Raw genomic sequence first — 26,802 nt, forward strand, 5'->3', positions numbered from 1 at the left:
GTTTGTGCATGCATGTGTGTGTGTGTGCATGTAGGCTGCGCATTGATTTAGAAATGATCACGGTGATCAAACTGACTGGAACTACCTGTGCAATAAACGGTTATAACGCACACTTTTTTTTTCCAAGATGGCGCCAGCGTACCTGTCGGCATGCCGTCTCTGTTATCTTTCCCATCTATTACAGTTTGTTCTATCTGTTTTGTCTGTTCGTCTGGCATCTCTGCTGTTTTTACTGTGTATCGTGTCACACTGGTATCATGTAGATACAGTATTGACCTACAATCGTCAAGCTTTGCTTAACATCAGAAGCCATATGGGAGCTCATCTGCGATGTTGTCCTACTCTGTATTCTCGTTTTCAATCCTCGTCCAGCCGACCCACGGTGGAGTGCGCTCGCCGGCTACCTTGCTGCTTTCCTCCTCTAAGGAAGTGCCGCAGGAAGAGAGGGAATCGTGCTGGTGTTCGGGTGAGAATCAGACGGACAATTGCTTCCTCCATACAATCGATTGAGTTTCTCTTAAGCTTGGAAGGGCTCCACTTGACACAGCGGTCATGGGATTACAGATATGTTTTTCATCTGCCTATTTTCCCGGACTTCCTACACTCGTCTAATTGTTCTGCTCCTCCATGATTACGGATTCGCCAGAGAAGAGTGAACTGTTTAAATCTCCGACAACTGGAATTCGTTTCACCGGATCGGACCTCGCTACCTCAGTCTCCTATGGAGATGGCCCTGGTTAACACTAGGTCCATGTGCAACAAAACTTTCATTTTAAATGACTTTTCTACCAGACATAACCTGGATATTTTATTTCTGACAGAGACCTGGGTTAGTCCTGGTGAGTCAACAGTCTTCGAGGAACTCTGTCCACCAAACTGTTGTTTTATTAGTACTCCAAGGCCTTCTGGTAAGGGCGGTGGGGTTGCTAGGGTTTTTAAACAGTCACTGAACAATCGGAGAGTTTCTGTTGGGAGTTACTCGTCGTTTGAGGTGCAGTGTGTTGCGTTAGAGTCGACCTCTTCCACGCAATGCCTTTTTAAGTGATTTTGGTGATTTTTTAACTTCTATTGTTCCGTTGTATGATCGTTTGTTATTATTGGGTGATTTTAATGTGCATGTCTGCTGCCCTGGTCGACCCTTGGTTACTGAATTTTGTAATATCTTGGATTCCTTTGGTTTTATTCAACACATAAATCAGGCAACTCATGTCCTTGGTCATACACTAGACCTTATATTGTCATATGGAACCGCTGTTGATGATGTTAATATTGAAGATGCTTCCTTCTCTGATCACAAGCTATGATCAACCTATGACTAGGCCTTCAGGATATTATTCTCGTTGTATTAATTCACTCACTGCCTCTCAGTTTAGTGAAAGTTTTCTAGCTAATGATGTTGAAACATCTATCTTGAGTGCTGCAGAGTCTTCTTTTGGCCCTGATGATTTGATTGCCTTATTTTATACATTTTGCTCCAATAATTTAGACTCCATTGCCCCTTTTAAGCTGAAGCAACCAAATCGTAAATCTTATTACTGGCTGGACGATAATTCTCGTTCTCTCAGACAGGCTTGTCGTAGAGCTGAGCGGAGATGGAAGTATGATCAGTTAACGGTGTCCTTCCAGATTTTTAAAGATTGTTTGTTTACGTTTCAGAGTGCAGCAAAGTCAGCTAGGTCTAGGTATTTCTCTGACTTAATTGCTACACACTGTCATTGACCAAAGATCTTATTCACCACGATAAATTCAATTATTAATCCGAGTTGCCAATTCCATGGGGAACCCTCGGCTGAACTTTGTGAGAAGTTTTTTAATTTTTTTGCTGATAAAGTAATTACCATTCGTTCTTCCTTCACTTGGCATTTATCAGACCTGTCCCTGAATTCACTGGCTTTACCGGTTTCAATTGATCAATTTGAACACGTTTCTCTAAAGGAACTGTGTGATCTGGTTAACCAGATGAAAATATCATCCACGCCACTTGATGTTGTTCCCGCTGTGCTTATGAAAGCAACCTTTTCTGAAATTGGCCCCAGTATCCAAGTGTTGATAAATTCTTCTCTGGATGCAGGGGTGGTCCCAAATTGTTTTAAGCATGCTATTGTTCAACCTTTGCTTAAGAAACAGGGTTTGGATGAAGGTTGCCTTAATAATTATCGGCCTGTCTCTAAGCTACAATTTCTGTCAAAGCTGCTAGAGAAAGTGGTACAATCTCAATTGCTCCTGTTTTTAAACTCAGCTATGTTATTTGAACCTTTACAATCTGGTTTCACTGCTTTTCATAGCACGGAGTCTGCTTTGTTAAAAGCGTCCAATGACATTTTACTAACAGTGGATGCTGGTGAAAATACTGTGTTGATGCTACTAGATCTTACAGCTGCCTTTGATACTGTAGACCATAACATACTTCTCTGGCGCTTAGAGCATCTGTTTGGTATCAAGGGTACCCCCCTACAATGGCTCAGCTCATATCTTAAGGACAGGTCTTTCTCGGTAGCGTTGGGTAATTTCTGCTCTTCTTCTAGTCCTATTATTAGTGGTGTTCCTCAAGGCTCCATTTTGGGCCCACTTCATTTTATTTATATATGCGGCCGTTGGGGAATATTATTAGGGCTCACAATGTCTCTTTTCATTTATATGCTCATGATACCCAGTTGTACATTCCTTTGAAAGCTGGTGACTCCATTCAGCCATTGTTGGACTGTCTGGATGACATTAAAAAATGGTTGACAAATAATTTCCTCTGACTTAATGAAGACAAAACTGAAATAATTGTTTTTGGCCCCGTGAGATTGAGAGATGGTCTCATTAATGAGCTCCATAAACACTTTCCCTCAATTTCTTCCCAGGTTCGGAAACTTGGCTTCATTCTGGACTCAGAATTATGCTTAACCAAGCAGATAAATTCGGTCGTTAAGACTAGTTTTTATCTACTACGGATTATTTCAAAACTCAAAACATTTTTGTTTTTCCAGGATTTGGAGAAGGTTATTCATGCTTTTATTACTTCTCGCTTAGATTACTGTAATCCATTATACTTGGGTCTTCCTCAGTCTTCTCTGGCTCATCTTCAGATGGTTCAGAATGCAGCTGCAGGGCAAAGAAATTTGATTGTGTCACCCCAATTTTAGCATCGCTTCACTGGCTCCCAGTCCATTTTAGGATTCAGTTTAATTCATTTTTTCGATTGATAGTTTTTAGAAATCACTTCCTAATCCTATGCTAAGATGAATACTACTAGGCTACTACTCTAATAATAATAATAATAATAATAATAATAATAAGGAGAAGAAGGAGAAGAAAGATAGATTAAAGGGTGAGGAGTAAAATCAATATAACGTGGGGCTGTTTTATCTTCAGCAAGAATACCTAGTGCTAATAAGTAATTTGTCAACAACATTGTATATATCTAGTGCCTGGTAATCAACCTCCTCACCTGGTGAGAGGACAGTCCACTCATCCTCACATTTCACACAGTATGAATAACAATGATAACAAAAGGAAGTAAAGCTAAATGAATGTTTTAACTGAGAGCAATACTTTGTACCCATATTTCCAATTGTATAGTAGATTGCACACAGTTTTTGCTTGTTACGTTTAGACCCGAGGGGATTGCAAACTTCAAAAGCACCATCGTCATTATGACATTCTTCCTCAACTTCCTCAAGCAGATGCTGAGGATCATCAGCCATAGTCTGTTGTAACACAGTGTGTTTATGCTTTTTGTAAATATGACATCTAAAGGACTCATACTTTGAAAAGGTCCTCTGACAGTCATTAAGACCACAAGTTATTGAAAAATTTGCCTCATGTGCACGAATGAGACCAATGTGCTGGATTAATTTGACAATCGCTCTCCGAGAGCATTTAGGACAACAGAATAGGCGAGGCATTTTTGGCAGATATTACTGTAAGAGGTTGATTACTCTGGTAACTGTAGTAGGTAGAGGCTTGTCACCATCCACAGTAAGTTTCAATACATATTGCTGAAGAAAAATCAGAGTGTTCTTCAAATGAGATGGATATGTTGAATTGAAGACAAAATAAGCACAAAATGAAGCAAGAGCCCTTTCATCCACACCGCTAGCCCAGCAGATCTCTATCCCATCGACTTTGATGACTGCAGTGACTCTTCTTGTAAACACAGTTTTGCAGTCAGTGACTTCTGGTACTTGCAGCGGTAACAGCAGACTTTCTATGCCAGCGACCCGCCTTCGGGCCTCAGCTTCATTAACTGATTTTTAAAGGATTGGGTTTTTTCACTGTAGAAGTTCACTACAACTGTAGAAGTTGTAGAATAAATTCCCCATGAACAACACTGACTGGAGCACATGCCCATTAGAAAGATTCAGATGATGGACTATTAGCAAGTTATTGTCATTCATTCGTATAAATCCAACAATTATTATGTTTTTCACTATTTAGCTGTCTTTTTACTTTAAGGATCTAATAAATTGCATATATGAAATGATTTTATTTACAAGTATCAGGTTTGTGATTTTAGGTTATTCGTCATTTAGTACAGCTTCTGACCATTAAATCAAAACAGACTTGTGATTTGATGACATAATGCTTATTTATTTAGAAACAGAAGTACCTAAATACAAACATGCTAAATACTTTATATTTTTATATATAAATAACCAGGTGAAAAAGAAGACAACCTTCCAATTGTGAAACTGGCTATTAAAGCGCTTAATTAAGTGTATTGTCCATGCAGTGTGCACAGATGTCCTTCTCATCTAGGGATAAAATGTTCCGCTGGCCCTTTAAGAAGCAGGAATGTGAGTTCCCGTTCTGCCCAGGAGTATCGCGAGAGTTCACCTGCGAGCAGCGCGATTTACAACGCGATGCAGGTGCTTCTTATGAAGTGTGAGAACCGGGAAGTTCTTGTGCATGAAGCAAGACTTTAAGTTTAAAATCACAGTGGAGCCACTGAGCAGTGAGATTAAGCATACTCGTCAGGCTTACATCTGAAGACCAAACATCTGTGGTGAAGTTCATCGCGGAGTGGTTATGAAGAAGCTCGTGAATATGATCTGCCATACGGTTGTATAACTCCGGTAAGCAGACGAATGTGAAATAACGCCGACTCGGTAAAGTGTAGCGAGGCTCAAGGAGTTTTACCAGTCGCTGAAATCCCATGTCCTTCACTACAGAGCATGGTTGATCATCAAGCTCTTTTCTTCCTGTCATTTTTAAAAACCATTCCCTCAGCCATATCCAATTTACTAAACACTGTATTAAAATCCCACATTATAATAACTTGATTGATCCCTTAAAAACTTAAAATACTCTCTCTTTTCCTGCTCCCCTGTTGGTGCATGTACATTGACCACCAACACTTTCCTCTCTTCATATTCTATCTCTACCGCCATACATTTCCCAAATGTGTCCTTATACACTATTTTACATTTTATGTCTCTATTTTCTTTTATTAGAATTGCTACTCCTCTGCCAAACTTATCATCGCCATTGTTATAAAATATTTCCCCATTCCATCTTTTCCTTATTTCACTTATATACCCATCTCTCCAGTTAGTTTCTTGTAATAAATCACATCTTCCCTTTTACACATTTCTTTCACTTTTTCAATTTTTTTTTACATTTAAAAGTCCTCTTGCATTAAATGTAACAATTCTTAAAATCATAAGACAGAGGAAAACGGACCCGCATAAAATAAATAAATCATAAAGTCAGGGCCAACACCATCATCAAAGCCTGAATCAGAAGAAACAGCTTGGGCCCCAACCACTTCTACACTCAACTACAGATAAAGAAGAAAGCACAAGTTCGGGTAGAACTACAGCCAAATATCATCAGGAAAAGCCTCACTCTACACCCAACTGTGAATAAAAGAAGAAAAGCCCAACTTCAGGTGGAGTTACAGCCAAATGTCAGCAGCGAAGCCTCAAACGGGACAAACATCTTAGCCCCAGACAACTAATTACCACCTCCAACTGAATACCATCTCCACAGCCCATTGAGAACTAGCTCGTGACCCACCAACTATAAAACCTAATCGGGTTAGACTCGATTAGATTTGTTAAATCACCAGACGCCAAGCCGGGGTCTGCTGCATGAACAATATCTATGCTTAACAAGCGCCGGCCCGTGCACCTTCCTTGGTCCCCTATTCCACCACGCAATGAACTGTGATAGGGGGGATCATTGTATTCTTACCAAAACCTAACCCTAACCCTTTTAAATGGTGCGAGACCAGCATGATGTCCTTCTGCACTGTCCTGGCCAGGAGATTAATATTGTTTAGATGGAAGGATCCTGCTCCACCAGTGTATGGTCACTGGGTCAGGGAAGTCATGTCTCATCTTAAGTTGGAAAAGATTAGGTACACTGTCAAGGGGGCGACTGGGAAATTTTACAGAATCTGGCAACCTTTTCTGTTCTTTGTCAGAGACGTGGATGCTGACAGTATTGTTATGTGATCATTGTCTATAATTTTGTTTCTTTTGCTCTCTTCTCTGGTGGTCTGGCTTTATAATATGTAATGTGTATGTTCTGTGTCTGGCACGGGTGGGGGTTGTTCTGTCTGTTTGGTTGGTGTTGTACGTTTAATTTGAAAAATGTTAATAAAGAAACCTTGATCAAAAAAAACTTCATACTCAACATTGACAGGAAGTCAGCAAACTCTGACATAAAAGCTGCATGTGCCTTAGCCTTAGGTGGTTTATAGACTGTAGCAATGATGGTAGATATAGGAGCAGAAATACTCAAGACCAAGCATTCAAATGATGAAAACTGGGGAACAGACATAGAGCTTGTGTTGAAGTTCAGGTTGTAAACCACAATAATGCCCCCGCCTCTGCCAGATAGCCTCAGGAGATCTAATACTCCAAAGCCCGCTGGAGTGATCTGGATAAACAGGAGTACATAATTTTCTTTATGCCAGGTTACGGTTAAAAACAACAGGTCCAGCTTTTTATCTGTAAGAAAATCTGATAAAAGCAGCGCCTTGTTATTCACGGACCGCACATTGAATAATGCGGCATAAGCTTGGCTCTGAAGTGGAGACGACGGTGGTTTAATCTCCACGCGGGGAACCGATATTAAATTACTGTGATCAACACCAGTATGGAGCAGTTTGTTGGCCTTACGTCGACAGATGGGGACATAGATGTTAGGAGAGGATGAGACAGCAAGACTGCGCCTCAAACCCCGATGGATATATCGCTTAGGATGTAGCAATCCAGCATCTCGACAGAGTTTATAAGAGTCTTTGGCTAAGCAATAAGAGATCTGTTTTAAATTCCAAAACTAGCGTGAAGTGTACCTTAGGGCCATGGTCGTTGAATGCACACTCACAAGGCCAGAGCGATTGAAACTCCGTAGTGCACAGCGAGCACAAAGTCTAACAATCCACACACGTAGCCGAAACGAGGTGTTGATTCAGAGTTACATGCTGCAGGTTATTCCAGGTGGAGCACAGAAATAAAAACTACGGTCCAAAATATAATATATGGCACCACCACATCGCAATCGTAACGGCACTAAAAACAATATAACTTAAAAAACTTGCAGTTATTTAAAAAAATATGACTTAAAATAACAAACAAAAACAAACCAAACGGTAACAGCAGCGGCAGCAAAACACGCCAGCGTACCCTGTCACCGGAACCGGATATGTATGTCGAGCCGCGGTACCTGTGAGTAATCATACCACTTCCTGTCTGGTGTTTGTTCAACCCAATGGTAAGTGCACCTCTCCCTTTTGACATTGGGACTTGGTAGATTTAGTTTGACTTTGATCTTTGTGTTAAGGTGAGAGTGGTGAATTGAGCATCTAAATCTTTTCTAAGGCCAATCTCTAGCCGAATACGCTACATGTGACTCCGCTCCTGTTTTGCTTGATCGGTTTCTTGTTTTGTTTTACTTCATTGTTTTGCTTTACGGTCATTTTCTCAATTGTGTTGCTTTACCGTTATTTTCTTTGTTTTACTTATTGTTTTGCACCAGTCTTTTCTTTTACTATTTTTTGTTGTGCTAGTGTCTGTTTTGTTGCTATTTTTGTTGACTTTAGTTTAGGATGTATGTTTAGTTTATGTTCTGTAACCACATGTAGTGTGAGACACTAATTGGTAAATCGGTGTTTTCCAGGTTCAAACCTGTTCTATCAGGTTTGTTTTCCCATATAACCACCTTACTATTGATGAGGTGTATGCTATGCCTTATTGTCTCCATGCTATAGTGGCTATATTTTCCATTTTGTATTGTTTACCATAATTCTGGTTCTGCTTGGGTGCTGTTAACTTCCTCCATTTCATGTGGTGGTGTTAGCGCCACCACACCGCAGTGTCTGTAATATTTGTCTTTCTTTGTTTATTGTTTAGTGTTTGTGTAAGTTGGGGTTAACGGGTGTTTTCTATCTCTCCAGGAGCCGGTGAGTCTTGGTGGGACAGGGGAGGCTAGCTGCATTTATTTGGTGGTGTGTGCCTCACAGCATGCTCAGTGTGCCAACACAACCACTTCCTTATGGTGTAGGTAGTGTTTGATGATTTTGGTGTGACTTGAGGTGGGTTTGGATGACCTCCTGAGCTGTAGCTGGCCTGCCTTGTTCCTGCTAAGCCTGGGCCTAGAGAAGTGCTTCGTTTTAAAATCCTTATTGTGATTCATTGGAGAGCGATTTTCTATTTATATGTTAGTTTTAACGATGCTTAAGTGTCATAATAAAATGTAGTTTTTATATTCGTACTCATGTCTCTATATATTCGTACTCTCATGTTCTTTGCCCCATTAGGTAAAACTTGTATGCCTTTATTTAGGAATATTTCCCTGGTTCTCCCCCAGGGTGGCGTAGTTGGATTTACTAAATTTAGATAAACGTTTCCCTCCTTTTGGTAATGCCACAGTAAATGCAAAAATTAAGCACATTCGATGATCTCATGCAGGCTTATTCAGTCATCTTGTACACAACAGCAGCAGCTGATGGCAGAAACATTGTGAGAGTTGTGAAGAAAAACCCCAGAACAGTCAGTGTCAAATGTCTTTGGTATAGAGCACAAACAAATGAATTAGTTCCAATAGTTTTGGAGGGGACTGTATTACATTCTTTAATCAAGTAACTGATACCTTTGGTGGAAAAATCGATGTGGTTAAGGACAACAAGCCACGGTCATCTATCTGTGCAATAAACAGTGCTTTTAGCATTGTGTGGAGTCCACATTATCATACCATTTTATTTGCAGAAGGACAATGCAGTCCCTTGTCTCTGCAGATGGTCTTAGAGCAGGTGTGTCCAATCTTAATCAGTAAGGGCTGGTGTGGGTGCAGGTTTTAAAAAGCTCTTTTAATGTCACTGGTATTTTACCTGCTGGCCCCTTTTAGGTATAAGTTCAGAAGCATTAATTGGACCTTTTTGTCCAACTCCAACCACTTTCATGTCACATACAAAAATGAAGTATTTTTTTTTATTTTTCTCTGCCATTTCAACACCACCTCACACAACGAATGGGACAACAATGAAATAAAATATGCCTGAGGTAATCTGCATCGAGCATTGAAGGATATTTGTAGTCAATAACGGGATGGGAGAAGAGGCTGATTTACCTGCGTACATTTTCAAGAAAATTGTGATTTCTGCGAATCATAAACAGCGTAAACATGTGTATGCAAGGTTTTCTATAGAAAATAGGTTTTGTGCAGAAAACCCCAGAGGTGCCAGGCAGACGTACTAACCACTAAGCCGAAATAAATATACATATATTCAGTTGTGCCCAAAAGTTTACATACCCCTTGCAATATCTGCTAAAACGTAATAATGTTAACAAAATAAGACGGATCATAAAAATCCAATGTTGTTTTATATTTAGTTCTGTCCTGAATAAGCTATTTCACAGAACATATAGTCCACAAGACAAGATAATAGCTGAATTTATCAAAATTATCCCGTTTAAAATTTTACATACCCTTGATTCTTAATACTGTGTGTGGTTACCTGGATGATCCACGACTGTTTTTCTGTTTTGTGATAGTTGTTCATGAGTCGCTTGTTTGTCCTGAGCAGTTAAACTGCCCACTGTTCTACAGGTCCTGCACATTCTTTTCTTTTCCAGCATATTGTGCATATTTGACCCCTTTCCAACAGTGGCTATATATAGCCAGTTATTCAATCTCATTAAAAAATGTATCGAGAGGAAAATATGGTTTGTCATACAAGTTGTGGAATGGGGCGGTCAAGGCTACATTGGTTCATGAGTGGCAGGGTGGGGAGGTATTCTGTGTGTAGGTTCCTGCCTATAGGCACAGGATTTTCTAATCCCCTGGGAATCATGAATGCTCAGAACAGCCTCAAATTAGCATATACAGTCTGTTTCTCCTCACAACACCATTATGTCACACTTTTGCATCCACATAAAGGTTATATATATATATATATATATATATATAATATATATTTGGTGCTCCCCCTCAGCATGCAGTGTTTTATCAGTCACAACCAAACCAAAATTCACTGTTTATATTCAATATTTGCATATGGAGCCAATACTGACAGTATTGTTGATCATTCTAGTGCAAGGTGATGTGATGTTGATTCTCAAGATTGTCTTCACTATACAGGTATGTAGCTTTTTCTCCAGAAGGCAGCTTTTAGACCTGATACATATTGTGTCAAACTATGGTGGAAGATATCCACACATTTGGGATAAACCACATACTGTTTTCTGGAGCACCAGAGTTTAAACCATTCCGACCCATTAAGATAGTTGATGTCCCTGTTTACTGTGTGCATGGCCAGTGAAAATGTAACAGATTATTACTGTGGTCTTGTTCTTGACAGACCCTCTGAGGACCTGAATGCACTGCTTTGGTACTCTGCCTGTTCAAACACCATGAATGAAGCTTCTGCTTGCACACACCAAGAATTACAAATGGTGTCTGACTGGAATGAGTTGTTTTAATGCCAATTCCATCATGAATATCACAGAAACAGAGGGCAGCAAGGATGAAGTGGTTTAGAGGTCATTGAAAAACAAGTGCTTCCATTTTGTTCCTTGTGTGTAGAGAATAAAGTTGTAGTTAGAAATGCAAACACAACAACGACAGAACAAAATGGTAAAATATTTGAAATGCCATGTAGCTTTCACAAAGCTCAACAAGGTCAATTCCTTGCAGGGTTAATTGCAAATTTTACTATACATAAGCTTTATTTCATTTCACAAAATTTGTTTTAGAAATGTACTTTTTAATGTTTGTTGTTCCAGTTTTTTATTAACTAGTAGTGCTTATTTTATTATTTTTATCGCTTTCTTGTACAGGATTCCACTGGAGGAAAAAAATATATAAATAACTATTGAAAACACTATCATATTGAAGAAACTCCATATTTTTATTCGTAGTTTAGTAGTAACTACACATGTTCTATCCATCCATCCATCTTCTACCGCTTACTCCTTTTCAGGGTCACTGGGAACCTGGAGCCTATCCCAGGAAGCATTGTGCACAAGGCGGGGTACACCCTGGACAGGGTGCCAGTACACATGTTCTAGTGGAATAATAATACTTTACTGCTGAGACAATAGCTCCACCTACAGGCAGATGTCTGCAAATAACTCTATAGTACATGTGTATTTTAATTTTGGCTATTTGTAACATTTAAATTGACAGTAATAGGAATTGTTTTATAAGTTAAAGAATATAATGAGATATAGTGAATATAATCACAAGACAGAAAACGGAACAATGTAACTTCCATGAACTTCACTAATAAATGTACAGATATCACACACTGATAAAGAACTCTTTTTCTGAAACATCCTATTTCTCTGTAAACTTTGTGCTGCATTGCAATTTTACTACCATTCTCTTTCTTTAATATATACATATATACAGAGGGGTGAAAATTTTTAAGAAAATGTTTTTAAAATCTTATCAGTTCCTTAATGTGAAATAAACTGCATTCAATACAGAGTTCTTCTGACTGATAAACATTTTCAATGATCAAACATTACTATCCTGCTGGGAGTGGTCTCTTTCAGAAAGACAGCACCCCATTCACAGGTCTCAGGGACTTACTGAATGGTTTAATGAGTATTAAAATGTAAATCATATGCTATGGTCTTCACAGTAATCAGATCTCAATGCAACTGCCAGTGTTAGACATTGCTTGCTACAATCATCAAAACAAATGAAGTAAATCTCTTTTGGAAGAATAATGCTTCAGTACAGTTCTAGAGACTTTGTAAAATCTACACCAAGGTGTACTGAAAATGTTTTTGGCAATGTTCTACTAAGACACTGTATATTGGCTTTTGCTTTAATTTGTCACCCATCTGTTAAAAAAATATTCACAACAGTAAGATTTAAAAGCAAGGCAATTGTTATCAGTGCTGTCTTTGCTTGATAGGTCATACTTGCCTGTAGTGCAGCCATTAGCATCCTTTTAGCATGCCTCCACTTGTCTTGCAGTGCTTCTTTAAAGCTGTCTGTCATGATGAAGTAAAATACTGGGTTGATGACACTGAGCCTATGCAATTGGCCGTGTCACTGCGAAAACCAAATTGATCTAGTCTACGATGCACGGTGACAATTCAGGAAGCCGAGAGGCAATACGCACAATCCTCATTATATGGATGGGTGTGTAGAGCACCAGAAACATGATTGCCACAGCCCCACGATTCTTACTGGCCTTTGGAAGGATGTCGTATGCATTTCCTCTCTTTTCATGAGAACAGAAACCATGCGTTGTGATGATAGAAACAAACCCACCAGGGGCATCACATATCCAGTTATGTTGAGCACTATGCTGTAAATCAGAATAACTCTGGCCACTCCAAGGCTTAAAAAATCACGACACACTGTCCAGCCATTGTCCTGCAAGTCCTGGATAATGGAGTCTATGAGGGGAGCAATTTGAGCATTTACCCAGATCCAGTTCAGTATGGTGATGCACAATGAGGCCTTGAGTGTCAACAGGATGTGTTCTCGCTGTGGGTGACATGGCAACAAGAACCGGTCCACACTTACCCACATCATGAAAAGGATGCTAGAGTACAAGTTCACATGGAGGATGTAGCGATTAACCATGCATAGTGAAGTATTGAGTTTCTTCTGGTTGTAAGCGTAGTTATAGGACAGCTCAGGTAAAGTGCACAGGAAGATGAGGTCAGACACAGACCGGTTAAACAGGTACACGTTTGTGGATTTCCAAGCAGGGAGGCAAAAGATATAGCCTAGGACCTGCACTAGGTTTCCGATGAAGCCAATAGTAAATTCCAGACCATACATTGGCCAGAGGTAATATCTTTCTAATAATGGAGCGATGACACTGGAACAGTTGTCCAGCAGCCATAAAAACTAGTGTATATATAATTACTGTACATAAAGAGCTCTATTTTCATGTTATTGCAGGTGTAATTTGCTGGATAGCACTAGCATGATGCTTTTTTGTTGGGCGGATTAAAAGAATTCACTCTTGAGCTCTGATGCTATTTTTGTGGGCATAAATAAATGCTCTGTGCTAATGTGTGTGGAACGGTGTAAAAGGAGTTATGTACAGAATCTACGCAATGTGATTTTCAAATCCATTTTGGTCCAAAGATGGACGTGTATTACCCAAGGGATAAGATTTTCCCTATTAAAGTTCAGATTTAGAAGTGGTTTATGCAGTTGCACACTAGGTTTAATTTTAACCAGCATTTAAATCCATGCCAGCTGAGACACACCATAAAAACGCATGCCCATCTAGTCTACTTTGTATATACGCACACATATATTCTATACACACAAGTGAAGCATAAACTTCAGTCAGTACTGTCACATATGCTTCCACATTCCACATTTCTTGAACTCCCGTAGATGCTTTGTTTTAATTTGATCTGCTCTGAAATTATGGTCTCAAAATAATAAAAAATAATTAGAGTTCGTATGAAGCAAATTATTTAGATAACCTCAGGTGTGTGGCTTTAATTCTCTTTAAGCTTTCAACCCTGTTTTGATTCATAAATTGTTTTCATTTATTAACAAAACTGCACAATTTAGAATTAATGTTGTATTTGACAGTGTTGAAAGAGTTGCTGTGAACTTACTAAGTTTACAGGCGTTAAGATTAAAAATGTGCACTTGTCTAAATGTCTTACATAAACATATACCGTGGGGTCGAAAAGTCTGACCATTTTTTTCTGAGGTTTTTTTTATTTAAAATTTGAAATCAACAGAAGGTCATGAAAATTCACAATGAGTCACAACTAGTGATTGGGATGAATAGGTTGTACAGTTTTTTTTCCCATTAGCTCAGGAATTCCAGGTATGTCAAGTTTGTTATATTGTTAATTATTGTAGCAGGTGGGGACTTGGTTTAGCGGAAGTCTGCAGAGGGACTGTGGTGGAATGGGCAATTAACATGGCACACCTGTTGCTTATTTTTGTTTTCTTATATGAACAAGCTGTTCTCTCTCTCTCTCTCTCTCTCTCTCTCTCAGGGATCTGGGCTGGTGTGTGTGTGTGTAAAATGTGTCATTTAGAGGTGAAGAGACATGACACAATTGCATGAGATCAGCATGTTTATTAGGGCATATACAAAAATCATAGTCACGAATCAAAGTGTAGCCAGTTAAAAAGATTAAACTATTGAACTGGAAAAGAATAACCCAAATTTCTAATAAACACTGGTTTAACCTCCTGGGAAACCGCTCCACCCTGGAAATAATCTAATTTTAATCCATAGCAATTGTTGGCTCAAATTTAGCCTATTACCCAAAAACATTTAAAATTCAACTTAGAAGCCAATACTCACATCTACCTCTGAGCCCAGTTGGAGATAGAAAAAAATACACCAGCCGTGAGTGAGAAGAAGCAAGGGTCCAGCTTTATTGTTCCGTTCCACCACACGAGATCCACACCGATGAGAATTCTCAGAGGTGATCCCAATACCCTGAGCTTAAGCTCCAGTATTTATACTGTATTTACACACTAAATAACCCATATGTTTCAAGAAGACTATGATCTCACTACCAATAGGGTTAAAAAAGAGCTCATTTACCTTACTCTTATGTTCCAGAAAAGGGCTATTTCACTTACACATAGAATTGAAACCAGGGGTTTTAATTTACACATAAAATCAGAACCCAGGCATTTCTAATAACCCAGAAAATAAAATTCCAGAGTTTTGAATTACACAGAGAATCAGAAACCAGAGTTTTGAATTACACAGAGAATCAGAACCCAGAGTTTTGAATTACACAGAGAATCAGAAACCAGAGTTTTGAATTACACAGAGAATCAGAAACCAGAGTTTTGAATTACACAGAGAATCGAAACCAGAGAATTTGAATAACCCGTAAAATAGAAAGTGGACAAGACTAAACAATCTAGAGTGACCTTGGTCTTATTGTTATCTCGCGGGGGGCAGCTTGACTCAGCCACCCTTATAAATGGCTCCTCATGGTTCTTTCTTAAATTTAAGGCCTTCCTTGCGAGCCTGCATTTCTAGTTTATAATTTATTTTCATATTAGCTCTATATCTCTATTTTATATATAGTTATACTGCTTGAAAACACGGTTTACTGTACTTCCTACTTCATAATATCATTATATTACCCTTCTACTGTCCCATATATCCTATTATTCTGGTTTTTATAAAGAGTATATATATTATTATTATTATAAGATATTACCCTTAAAATATCTTAATATTCCTTTTTATTATTCTTATAAAGTTATTGTAGTAAGTGTGTGAGAGGGAGAGTGTGTGTGTTATGTCTACTTGCCCACCCTTGACTGTACGAGCGTGTGTGTGTGTATTAGCACTCCTCAGCTCAGCTCGTATATCTCTTTTTGACTACTACTGCTCTTAAAGATCTTTAAAGTGTAATTCCAATTTGTCAATGTCTGCCTAATCCCGCTTCTATGTGTCTAGGTGCCCGTCGTCAGTCCTTCCTCTCCCCTTTGCTGGATGCTAGGTCTCCCTTATGTTTATTTTATGACATTTTTTATCCACAACACAATAAATAATTTCAAGACATGTGGTCATGATTCTTAGAGAACAGTGAGAAATAGTTCCTTTCTACACCTCTCTTTGAATCAAATATTTATTCATCTAACTTGTTAGAAATCTTCATCCTTAATTCTCTCTGTAGCAGGAAAAAAAAGTGTTATTTAGAGTGTGTAGTGTAATGATGTACAATATCCTATGACACTTTTTGTAATAAAATGATATCTGTAATAAAACATGTAGGCCACACTAAGTAAAGAACATTATTAGCATTTCATTTAAAATGTCATGGCATCAAAATTTATAGCAGTGTTCATCAGTGCAGAATTTATTTCTGGTGTAAAACAGCTAAATGTTTTAAAAGGTTACTTAAAGTGGACAAGTAATACTTTACCTTTCCAGCGTTTTGTTGAGGAAAGTAATTAATGTTTATCTGTATAAACATACATCTCTCTCTCTCTCTCTCTCTCTCTCTATAAAGCTATTAAACAAACAAACAAATAAATAAATATAAAGCCATTATTAACTATTTCATCATCATCATCAATATTTAATCATTTTAATGTAGAATTAATTCCATTTGGGAAATTCACCCTGGGAGGTGGGTTTTTTCCAGGAAAATAAACGGTTCTTTATGCTGGACGTGTGCATTTTGGACATGCGCAGGATTTATAGCTGTTTTTAAAGCATTTCACAGAGACTGATCCTGAACTGCAGGTTTCTGTCAGGTTCACTGCATCCTGTATATATCACTGGTTACAGAATTAGAATTGGAACCTTGGAATCAGAACATTGCGAGATGAAAAGCTGATCTGCATCAGCACAATCCACATTCAGATGAAAGTTGTACATTCAGTAGCTCTGACTTGCATAAAAACTGGACAGAAAATGAGTAAACAAGAAGAAGAGAAGGGAATGCAGAGGAAGGTGGACGGGATGTCTTGCAACATCATCAATGAGCTGCGGTTAGAGAAGAAGCTCTGTGATGTAGTCATCATGGTGGATGGCGCCGAGTTCCATGTGCACAAGAACATCCTGTGCAGCTGCAGCCCATACTTCATGGTTCTCTTTACCAAAGGCTGGTACCCTCCTGATAAGCTCAGGTACAGCATCCCTAACGTTTCCACCGAGATAATGGAGCTGGTCGTGGAGTACGCGTATATAAGACGTGTTAACATCACAGAGAAAAACGTGTGTAAGCTGCTGATCGCTGCTGATTATCTGTTGGTGAGCAGCCTGGTGAACGAGTGCTGCGCGTTCCTGAAGGCTCAGCTATGTCCCGAGAACTGCGTTAACATCTGGCGTTTTGCTCACTCCTACTTCTGCGAGAAGTTGAAGCAGCAGGCCTTCCGGTTTATCTTGCACAACTTTGAGGAGATGGTGCGCCTCTCTGAGGACTTCCTGGACCTGACGGTCGTGCAGCTGAGCGAGATCATCGAGAAGGATGAACTGAATGTGAAACAGGAGAGCGTGGTGTTTGAAGCCGTCTTACAGTGGATCAAACATGCGCCATGGAAACGGAAAGCACACATAGGAGTGTTACTGCCCAAGGTGCGTCTGGGGCTATTGACGCACGATTACCTAATGAACAATGTGAGCAACAACGTTTTAGTGATGGACGACATGACATGTAAGCCGATCGTCACCAGCATTCTGATGGGCATCGATGACCTCAACCCAAGCCTTTCTCTCAGCTCTGATCTCACGAGACTCCGCCTGCCCAGCGCTGTTCTGCTGGCCATCGGTGGCTGGTACCAAAGGAATCGCACCAATGCCATAAAAGCGTATGATACGCGAGCGGCACGCTGGGTATGCGTCACGTGCACCGATGAGAGTCCACCGTCTGCCCATCACGGGACAGTGTATCTAAACGGCTTCGTGTACTGTATCGGAGGAATCGACAGTGAGGATTTCCTCTGCAGTGTGAGAAGGTTTGACCCCATCACCAGAATCTGGGCTCAGGTGCACCCCATGCACTATTGCCGGTGTGACGTGAGCGTGTGTGTGCTGGACAGTCGTATCTATGCAATGGGAGGATTTAATGGCTTCGAACATCTGAATACGGTAGAGCGATATGAACCTGAGAATGATCGGTGGTGCATGATTGCGCCAATGCACGGACGAAGGAGCAGCTCTAGCGCTACAGTGCTGAATGGCAAAGTGTACATATGTGGAGGGTATGACATTTGCGGGTGTTTGTTCACGGGGGAGTATTACAGTCCTCAGACGGGAGCGTGGACCCTCATCACCCCCATGATGATCAGAAGGCGTGGACTGGGCGTGGTCGCGTACGGAGGATGGGTTTACGCTGTCGGGGGAAATGATGGTGTTAATCACCTAAGCGATGTAGAGGTGTATAATCCTCAGACCAACGTGTGGACACAAGGTCCAGCCATGAACAACCAGCGCAGCCACTTCAGCATTGAGGTGCTGGACGATCTCCTGTTCGTTGTTGGAGGAGAGAACAGCACTACCATCATAGATGAAGTGGAGTGTTATGATGAGCAGACTTCTGAATGGCATGCAATCGAAAACATGGGGATTTCTTGCCATGCTCTGAGCTGCTGTGTGCTGTCTGGTTTACCCAACATGGCAGAGTACGCTGCTCCCCGAGACGATCCCTACAGAGTCCCTCAGAGCTCACAGAGCACCAGAGGCTACCTCACAACTCCTGCCAATGTCTGAGACGTACAAATAAACCTCTCCCTTCATCAGAATCCTTTTGTTCTCAAGAATCAAATCAACCACTCTGAAGCAGTCAAACTACTGAATTTGCCTTTTGTTTCCCCTCTTATGCTGCAAGCCGTTGTACTGAAACTCATAAAACCACAACGTCCCTCATGGAGACATGCGATAGAACAGTCCTGAGATCTCTCACACACACACGTACACATACCTGACATCACAATGACATGGCGGCGCTCATGTGGTCAACGCTAAACAGAATTCCCTTCACGTTATTTTCTACGTGATGAAACTCGACTTTGTTGACATGTAGCTTTTGTGTCATAAGTCCAGGTTTGTGACGTAATTCCGCTGATTTTAGCCCAAATTCACTAATTTGATAAAATCACTGTAACGGATCATATTTACGAGCAAAGTTGAAGACAGGGGACGATGATTATACATCATTTCTCTCTGTGCATCACAGGAATAATTCATGTAAGTCTTATTAATATGTTTATCAAACTCAAATATGACCTTGTCAGAGTATCCACCATTATTTCTGAGCCAGAACGCCTTTAGATCGGAACGCCGGAAAACTGGTTCTGTACTTTCAGAGCTCGAGTACAACGGAGTGCAGCATTAATACCAGCAGATCCACAGCAAGAGACTCTCGGATAATACTATAAACACACCAGGTTCAATTACACTACAATAAAACAAGAGAAAAAACATGGATTAGGAAAAAAGGACATAAAATAATGACAAAGAGTAAAGGAAAAGGAGAGACAGAGAATGTGTGTGTGAGAGAGAAGATGGGAGAGAGAGAATGTGTGTGTGTGAGAGAGGATGGGAGAGAGAGACTGATAGAGAGAGAAAATGTATGTGTGAGAGGATGAGAGAGAGAGAATGTGTGTGTGAGAGAGGATGGGAGAGAGAGACTGATAGAGAAAATGTGTGTGTGAGAGGATGAGAGAGAGAGAATGGTAGAGAGAGAATGTGTGTGTGAGAGAGGATGGGAGAGAGATTCTGATAGAGAGAGAAAATGTGTGTGAGAGAGAGGATGGGAGAGAGAGAATGATAGAGAGAGAATATGTGTGTGTGCGAGAGAGAGAGATGATCGAGAGAATGAGAGAGAATGAGAGATGAATGAAAATTAAATAGAAAGAATAAAAAGCAGAAATCAAGAGGGGAAAAAAGTGAAAGACAAACACACTACATGAGGGACTGACAGAAAAAGTTCGAAACAAAAACGTGAAAAGAAAAGAAATGTAAAAAATATTGGAGAGAAAGAAAGAGCAAAAAAGGAACAATAAAAATGATAAATATGAAAGAGAAAGAAGTCATGGTAGGGGAATAAAAAGGTAGGACACAATTGCTAAAAAGCAGGAGAAACCGAGGAAAAGAAGAGGAAGAGAGACAGATAAAGAAAAAAGGAAAGAGAGGAAGGAGAAAAGCGTGAGAGAGGGATGAAAGAAATGAAGCGAGATTAACGTTTCACCTTGAAGAAGTCGGTTTTGTCAGCGATGTGCTTTAACATCCCCTGTGTGAGCAGTGGCCTGATCACCACGGCAACACGACCCTGGCTCGGGTTCATCGGCTGGGTGGAGTCGGCCACGCCCACCTGTTCTTCTGTCACCATGGTGACGGACTGCGTCAGACCCACCAGGTCCATGAGGAGGGAGACGGTGACGGCGCGGATGCTGAAGTCCAGCTCAGAGAAACAGGTGTTCATCAGAGACTCGAGCCACCGAGGAGGCGGAGTCACACCGCTGCTGTCTGACATCACCATCACCACACACACACACGTCATTAATAATCATATTAATATTCATTATTATTATTGTTGATGGTGATGTTGATATTCATCTATAAGTAATTATACACTGTGATTAGTAATAACAAACAGCAAATAATAAATAAATCAGTAATATAAATAAAAAAAACATAAAAAAGTAAATCCAGAATAATCATCAGAAAACTTTCAAATAAACAATAATATGCAAATGTGAGAGTATGTTCTGTTTAATATGCGCTGGTTAAATAAAATCATTTTGGCAGCCGTTAACGTAGACACACACTCCTTCTGTTCAAATACACACAGCCTCTCTGTTAACTCCGCCTCCCCATGGTTAGCCCCCCCCCCCCCGCTGGGTGATGTAGAGCTCCACCAGTCTGCACAGAAAGTGCTGGAAGTGCCCGAGGCAGTGCTGCATCACAGGAGAACCAGAGAACCAGGCTGGAGTTTAGGATCGGACTGGAGAGGGGCATGGTCATCAGACTCCGCCTCCTCGTACTGAACAAAATCTGTAAAGCTGCTCTCTGGAGAACGAACTGCGGAGGGACTTTCCCTGTCCTCAAACACGTCCTCACTGACCGGGACATCAAGACATGACCGGGCTGGGGGGGAGAGAGAGAGACGGGAGAGATGGAGAGAGAGAGACGAGAGAGAGACGAGAGAGAGAGAGAGAGAGAGAGAGAGAGAGAGAGAAAGAGAGGGAGGGTAAAAAATTATTTAAAAAGTATACAAGATCATGGTAAAAAATGAAAGAAAGTATTAGAAACTAGTGTAGAAAACAAACAATCTGATCAGTGTCACAGCTTATAATTCATACTGTTTACTGCTTTTCTTTCTTTCTTGTTCTTGTCTTTTTGTGTGAGTTCCAGCGAGAGTGAAATGTCCAGCGTCTCATTAGTGTGTGATAACTGCGTGATGACTTCACTCAGACTGTGTGTGTGTGATGTGTGTGAGTGTGTGAGATACGTGTGTGTGTGATGTGTGTCTGTGTAAGTGTGGTGCACTGACCTGGAGTGTGTCCTGCTCTTGGGTGGGGCCACTGGACAGGAGGACGAGGGGGGAGACGAGCGGAGGTTGGACTTTGGAGCAGAGGTACAGACAGTGTTGCAGACCGAGCTGCAGCGTAACGGCCGACACTCCTCAACAACAACTGGGGCAAGTGTTCTGTCTGGATCTCTATATACACATCTCCTACACACACTTACAGAGAGAGAGAGAGAGAGAGAGAGAGAGAGAGAATGTAAGACAGCTGATCTGCTGAAAGTCATGCTGTAACTGAAGCTGAAACTGTTACACAGTCAGTGTGTAAAATGTAAAGTCTTGATGCTGTGTTTTTGGTGTACGATGCTGTTTTTGGTGTACGGTGGTGTTTTTGGTGTGCACTGGTGTTTTTGGTGTACAGTGGTGTTTTTGGCTGACATGTAAAGAGAAACTGTGTGACAGTGAGCCTTGTGAAGTTGTCTCAGTCCTCAGGGGTTTAAGAAGATCACTAAGAACTGAATACTTACTTCAAGTTGGTTAATGACCTTGAAACGTTTAAACAGAAATGGGGTGTAAATCAATGTATTTGTGATGTTGATTATAACGGAAATATGACATTTTTATTTTAGTTTGTATTTTAGTTTAAACATGATGCTTAACTGATTCGTCTGAGGGAAAAAAAACATTTTAATCTTTGGTATTAAAGGATATTTTAAAGTCCAGTCCATCCAAGGGTTTTCTCTCTCTCTCACTCTGTCTCACCTATGATTCTCTCTCTCACTCTGTCTCACCTATGATTCTCTCTCTCACTCTGTCTCACCTATGATTCTCTCTCTCACTCTGTCTCACCTAGGATTCTCTCTCTCACTCTGTCTCACCTAGGATTCTCTCTCTCACTCTGTCTCACCTAGGATTCTCTCTCTCACTCTGTCTCACCTAGGATTCTCTCTCTCACTCTGTCTCACCTAGGATTCTCTCTCTCACTCTGTCTCACCTAGGATTCTCTCTCTCACTCTGTCTCACCTAGGATTCTCTCTCTCTCCCGCTCTCCAAGGGTTTTCTCTCTCTCACTTAGGGTTCTCTCTCCCTCACTTTCTGTCTCACCTAGGATTCTCTCTCTATCTCTCACTCTCTGTCTCACCTAGGATTCTCTCTCACTCTCCATCTCTCGTCTCGAAGGGTTTTCTCTCCCTCACCTAGGGTTCTCTCTCTCTCTCTCTCTCTCTGTGTCTCACCTAGGATTCTCTATCTCTCTTTCTCACTCTCTCCCTCACCTAGGATTCTCTCTCTCTCTCTCTCTCTGTGTGTGTGTGTGTGTGTCTCTGTCTCACCTAGGATTCTCTCTCTCTCTCCAAGGGTTCTCTCACTCTCTCTCCTTTGCGTGCCCCCTCGCACTCTTGCTCTCTCTGGATTTCTGTAAAGCTGCTTTCTAGCAATGTCTAATAATAAAACATTAATTCACATCAGTTTCATTTCTATAAATCACTTGTTAGAAGTGATTTATAGAAATGAAACTGATGTGAATTAATGTTTTATCATGAAATAGAATGTTATTGATATTCTACTGACTGTTGTAATCTCAGAGATGCATGATGCCAAATCTGAGACATTTATAAAGCAAGTTTTTTGTGAAATGAAAACATGTTGGTGCTCATAAAATATCCTGTTTCTCAAAAAGTAGTGTAATTAATTGCTTTTAAATGAGCTATCATTTAAGCAGTCTGGAACAAAGTCTAACTTAAAAACTGTGAGGTCAGCGTGAAAACTGTGATATTTAGGAACAACTTGCCTGATCTGATTGTTCAGGTAGTTAACCATCTCCTCCACCTGAGCAGACCGATCCTTTAACACCAAATGCTTCATGAGGGGCCGAAAGTGCTCGCTCTGCATCAAGCTCTGGTATATTATGATAATATATAACAATAATAATATATTAATATTATACTTGCTCAGTTATTTATTGAGAAAAATGATCCAGTATTACATATCTGTGAGGGGTAAAAGCATGTGAACCGTTGCTTTCAGTAAGCGGTGTGAGCTCCTTGTGCAGCACTAACTACAGATAAACATTTGGGGTAACTGTTGATCAGTCCTGCACATCGACTTGAAGGATTTTTATCCCGTTCCTCAGTCCAGAACAGCTTCAACTCTAGGATGTTGGTGGGTTTCCTCACATGAACTGCTTGCTTCAGGTTCTTCCACAACATTTCTACTGTATTAAGGTCAGGACTTTGACTTGGCCATTCCAGAACATGAACTTTATTCTTCTTTAATCATTCTTTGGAATGATACATGTGCTCAGGGTCATTGTCTTGCTGCATGACCCACTTTCTCTTGAGATTCAGTTCACAGACATATCCTGATATTTCCCTTTAGAAATCGCCGTCCTGGTCCAGATGCAGCAAAACAGGCCCAAACCATGATACTACCACCAGCATGTTTCACAGATGGGATGAGGTTCGTGTGCTGGAAGTCAGTGTTTTCCTTTCTTCAATCATAACGCTTCTTATTTAAACCAAAAATTCTATTTTTGTCTCATCCATCCACAAAACATTTTTTCCAACATCCTTCTGTTTTGTCCACATGATCTTTAGCAGACTGAGGAAGGTCAGCACTGTTCTTTTTGAGACCACTGGCTTTCTCCTTGCAATCCTGCCATGTACACCATTGTTGTTCAGTGTTCTCCTGATGGTAGACTCATGAATATTAGCCAATGTGAGAGGTATGTTAGCTGCTTAGAAATTACCCTGGGTTCCTTTGTGACCTCGCGGTCTATTACATATCTTCATTTTGGGGAGATCTTTATTGGACCCTACTGCAGGGGAGAGTAACAATGGTCATGAATTTCCTCCATTTGTACACAAACTAACTGTCTGTGTATTGGTGGAGTCCAGACTCTTTAGAGATGGTTTTGTAATCTTTTCCAGACTGATCAGCATTAACAACCCTTTTTCTGAGATCCTCAGAAATCTCCTTTGTTCATGCCATGATACACTTGCACAAACATGTTGTGAAGATCAGACTCTTACAGATCCCTGTTCTTCGTCATCCCATTGATTGAAGACACCTGACTCTAATTTCACTTTAAGATTAACTGCTAATCCTAGATGTTCACATACTTTTGCCACTATCAGATATGTAATATTGGATCATTTTCCTTAATAAATAAATGACCAAGTACAATCTTTTTGTCTCATTTGTTTAACTGGGTTCTCTTTATCTACTTTTAGGACTTGTGTGAAAATCTGATGATGTTTTAGGTCATATTTCTGCAGATATAAATAAAAGTCTGTTTGCTGTACACACATTACCAGTATCCAGTGTTATTCAAAATAAAATCTTATCGCTTGATAGCGTAGAACCTCGTACTCCAAACACAAATCTGCTACTAGACGCGCAGCCTACACACATACAGTAGAGACAAATATTGATTATAAACAAGGTGTCTACAAGGTGAATGAGGCAGAGCAGCGCACAGCTGCGGTGTTCAAGGGTCAGTCTGAGACCGGATCTTCCCAACAGCTGAGAAAAGAACAACAACAACAAAAAAAGACAGACTAATGTGCTCATTCTAAACATTATCGTTTTTATTGTAATAACTTCTACAGGGACTTCTACAGGAAGTCTACTGATTATTCAGACTAGTCGCTGCAGCCCCAAACATAAGTTATATGAAGTGTAACTATATACAGATAACGTTATTTAGTATTAATGTAATAAATCATTGTGTACTTTGTTTTTCTTTAAAAAAAAAAGGTTAGTGTTAGGTTTTACACACCAGTGAAATGTGTCAAGTCTGATATGTAACGCTTAGTTTTCTAGATATACTTTCCTCCTATGGGACGAGGAGTATGAATGAATGCTGACGTTCATTCATCCAGTAAATGAAAGGTTTGTTGCAAATGAACATGACGATAAACTGCTGTCCATCAGAAATTGTAGGAGGCAGGTATACATGTATATGGGCTTGGAGGGAAGGTAGGGTGAAGGAGTTATAAATAATATTTACAGTGTTACTGTACATGTAAAATTTAGATCTTTGATTTTACCTACTGGGCCTTTAAATTATACTAATACTGTATAAAATTGGAAGAAATCATATACATGCTGAAGCAACAGGTAAATAATTTACCTGTGTCTCTGCGCTCAGGATGGGACTGAGCAGACGTGCCTCATATCCATGGGGTGCATCTGCAGCAAATACACCACTTTGAAAAACAGAAGAAAAGAAATGTGCATAGAAAACACTTTTCTCTGATGGGAAAAAGAGCTGTGAAGTATAATGGAGGAGTTTTTAGTTCACCTCATGAGATCAGGATCCTCAGTAAGATCAGTCACAGAGTCCTGGTACTGGAGGTCCTGTAGTGACAAATACTGGTATTAATAATAACTCAATAATCTGTGTCTTTATGGGGGTTTTAAAGATTTAGTTGCTTTGTTTGATAAGATGCTTTGGGAATTATTCCTCAGTTTTCAGCCTACATTTAAAGTTCCTGCGTGTGTTTGAAAACCTCTTACCTTGCCATTTGTCTGCCCTGGTGTTCAAAGCCACTTCTCTTGAAGGATATTACGGATCTTAAGAAGGTCAACACCGTTAATGGGTGCGATCTCTTTAGCCACTGCGTGAATGTCTGGTCAGGCAAACAAAAGTGGCACAGAAAAGATGTGATGAGTAAATGCTGTTGTTAAAAACTGTTTAAAGCAGCCTTTTGTTATACACCCTAGGGCTAGGGGTCGACCGATAGTGGATTTTACTGATACCAGTAACCAAGTCGGGCAGAAGTTTTGTAAAACTGATACTGAATGAAAACACTCGAAGTAAAATATTCCTGAACTTTATTACAAAAATAAAGTACTGACTGAACCATGAAAATGTACTGCACATTTTAAAATGAAATATAATATATTAACTATTAATAAACGTTAATTTAATGTAGCACTCTGTTAGATTTCCAAGTATCTCAGGAATCTCATATTTATGTCTTCAGATCTCCATCAGCCCTATCAGCCTGTTCTACCATTACTTCTATTAACTTTTAGTTCTGTGCTGCTATGAGCTAGAAAGTGTGGTTTACCGCAGAGTTCAGGCCTGGAGAGTCCAAATGAACACACACACACACACACACACACACACAATGACACACGTGAATGTTCACAGAGACTTCTGGTTTATTTCATGCAAAACAAAAGTATTTATACACATTGATAAGAAGTACAGTGTATAGAAGATGCAATTGAGTAGGCGAAAGAGGATTTTAGCAGACAAGAAATAATAATAAATAATAAAATAATTTTTTTAAAAAGTATATGATATGATCAAAAAAGCAATACCCAGAGTAAGAGTGGATAAAGAGAATTGAAAACATGGAAGAGGGGGGAACAGGAAGAGAGGTCTATGTGAACGTGGGAGAAA

At 40.1% G+C, this 26,802-nt stretch overlaps 1 protein-coding gene, 1 long non-coding RNA gene and 1 pseudogene across 2 annotated transcripts; 1 reads left to right on the plus strand and 2 right to left on the minus strand.

The window, feature by feature from the left end:
• Positions 1-357: 357 nt before the first annotated feature.
• On the minus strand, positions 358-14,129 carry LOC128623683 (succinate receptor 1-like; annotated as a pseudogene).
• Positions 14,130-15,638: 1,509 nt separating this feature from the next.
• Positions 15,639-16,792, minus strand: LOC128623060 (uncharacterized). The gene is made up of 3 exons (XR_008388518.1): positions 16,540-16,792; positions 16,341-16,427; positions 15,639-16,085 (listed from the first exon to the last, which is right to left on the minus strand). It is a non-coding gene; the product is annotated as an uncharacterized LOC128623060 (long non-coding RNA).
• On the plus strand, positions 16,759-20,729 carry LOC128623040 (kelch-like protein 10). Its single transcript, XM_053649897.1, has 2 exons — positions 16,759-19,108; positions 20,715-20,729. The coding sequence occupies exon 1, from the start codon at positions 16,784-16,786 to the stop codon at positions 18,629-18,631; it is 1,848 nt and encodes a 615-aa protein (XP_053505872.1). The 5' UTR covers positions 16,759-16,783; the 3' UTR covers positions 18,632-19,108; positions 20,715-20,729.
• Positions 20,730-26,802: the final 6,073 nt, after the last annotated feature.

Source organism: Ictalurus furcatus, chromosome 19, assembly GCF_023375685.1.
Source record: "Ictalurus furcatus strain D&B chromosome 19, Billie_1.0, whole genome shotgun sequence".
NCBI lineage: Eukaryota > Metazoa > Chordata > Actinopteri > Siluriformes > Ictaluridae > Ictalurus > Ictalurus furcatus.

Coding starts and splice junctions, on each gene's coding strand:
- LOC128623040 (XM_053649897.1), top strand. CDS start 16,784: ATGAAAGTTGTACATTCAGTAGCTCTGACTTGCATAAAAACTGGACAG.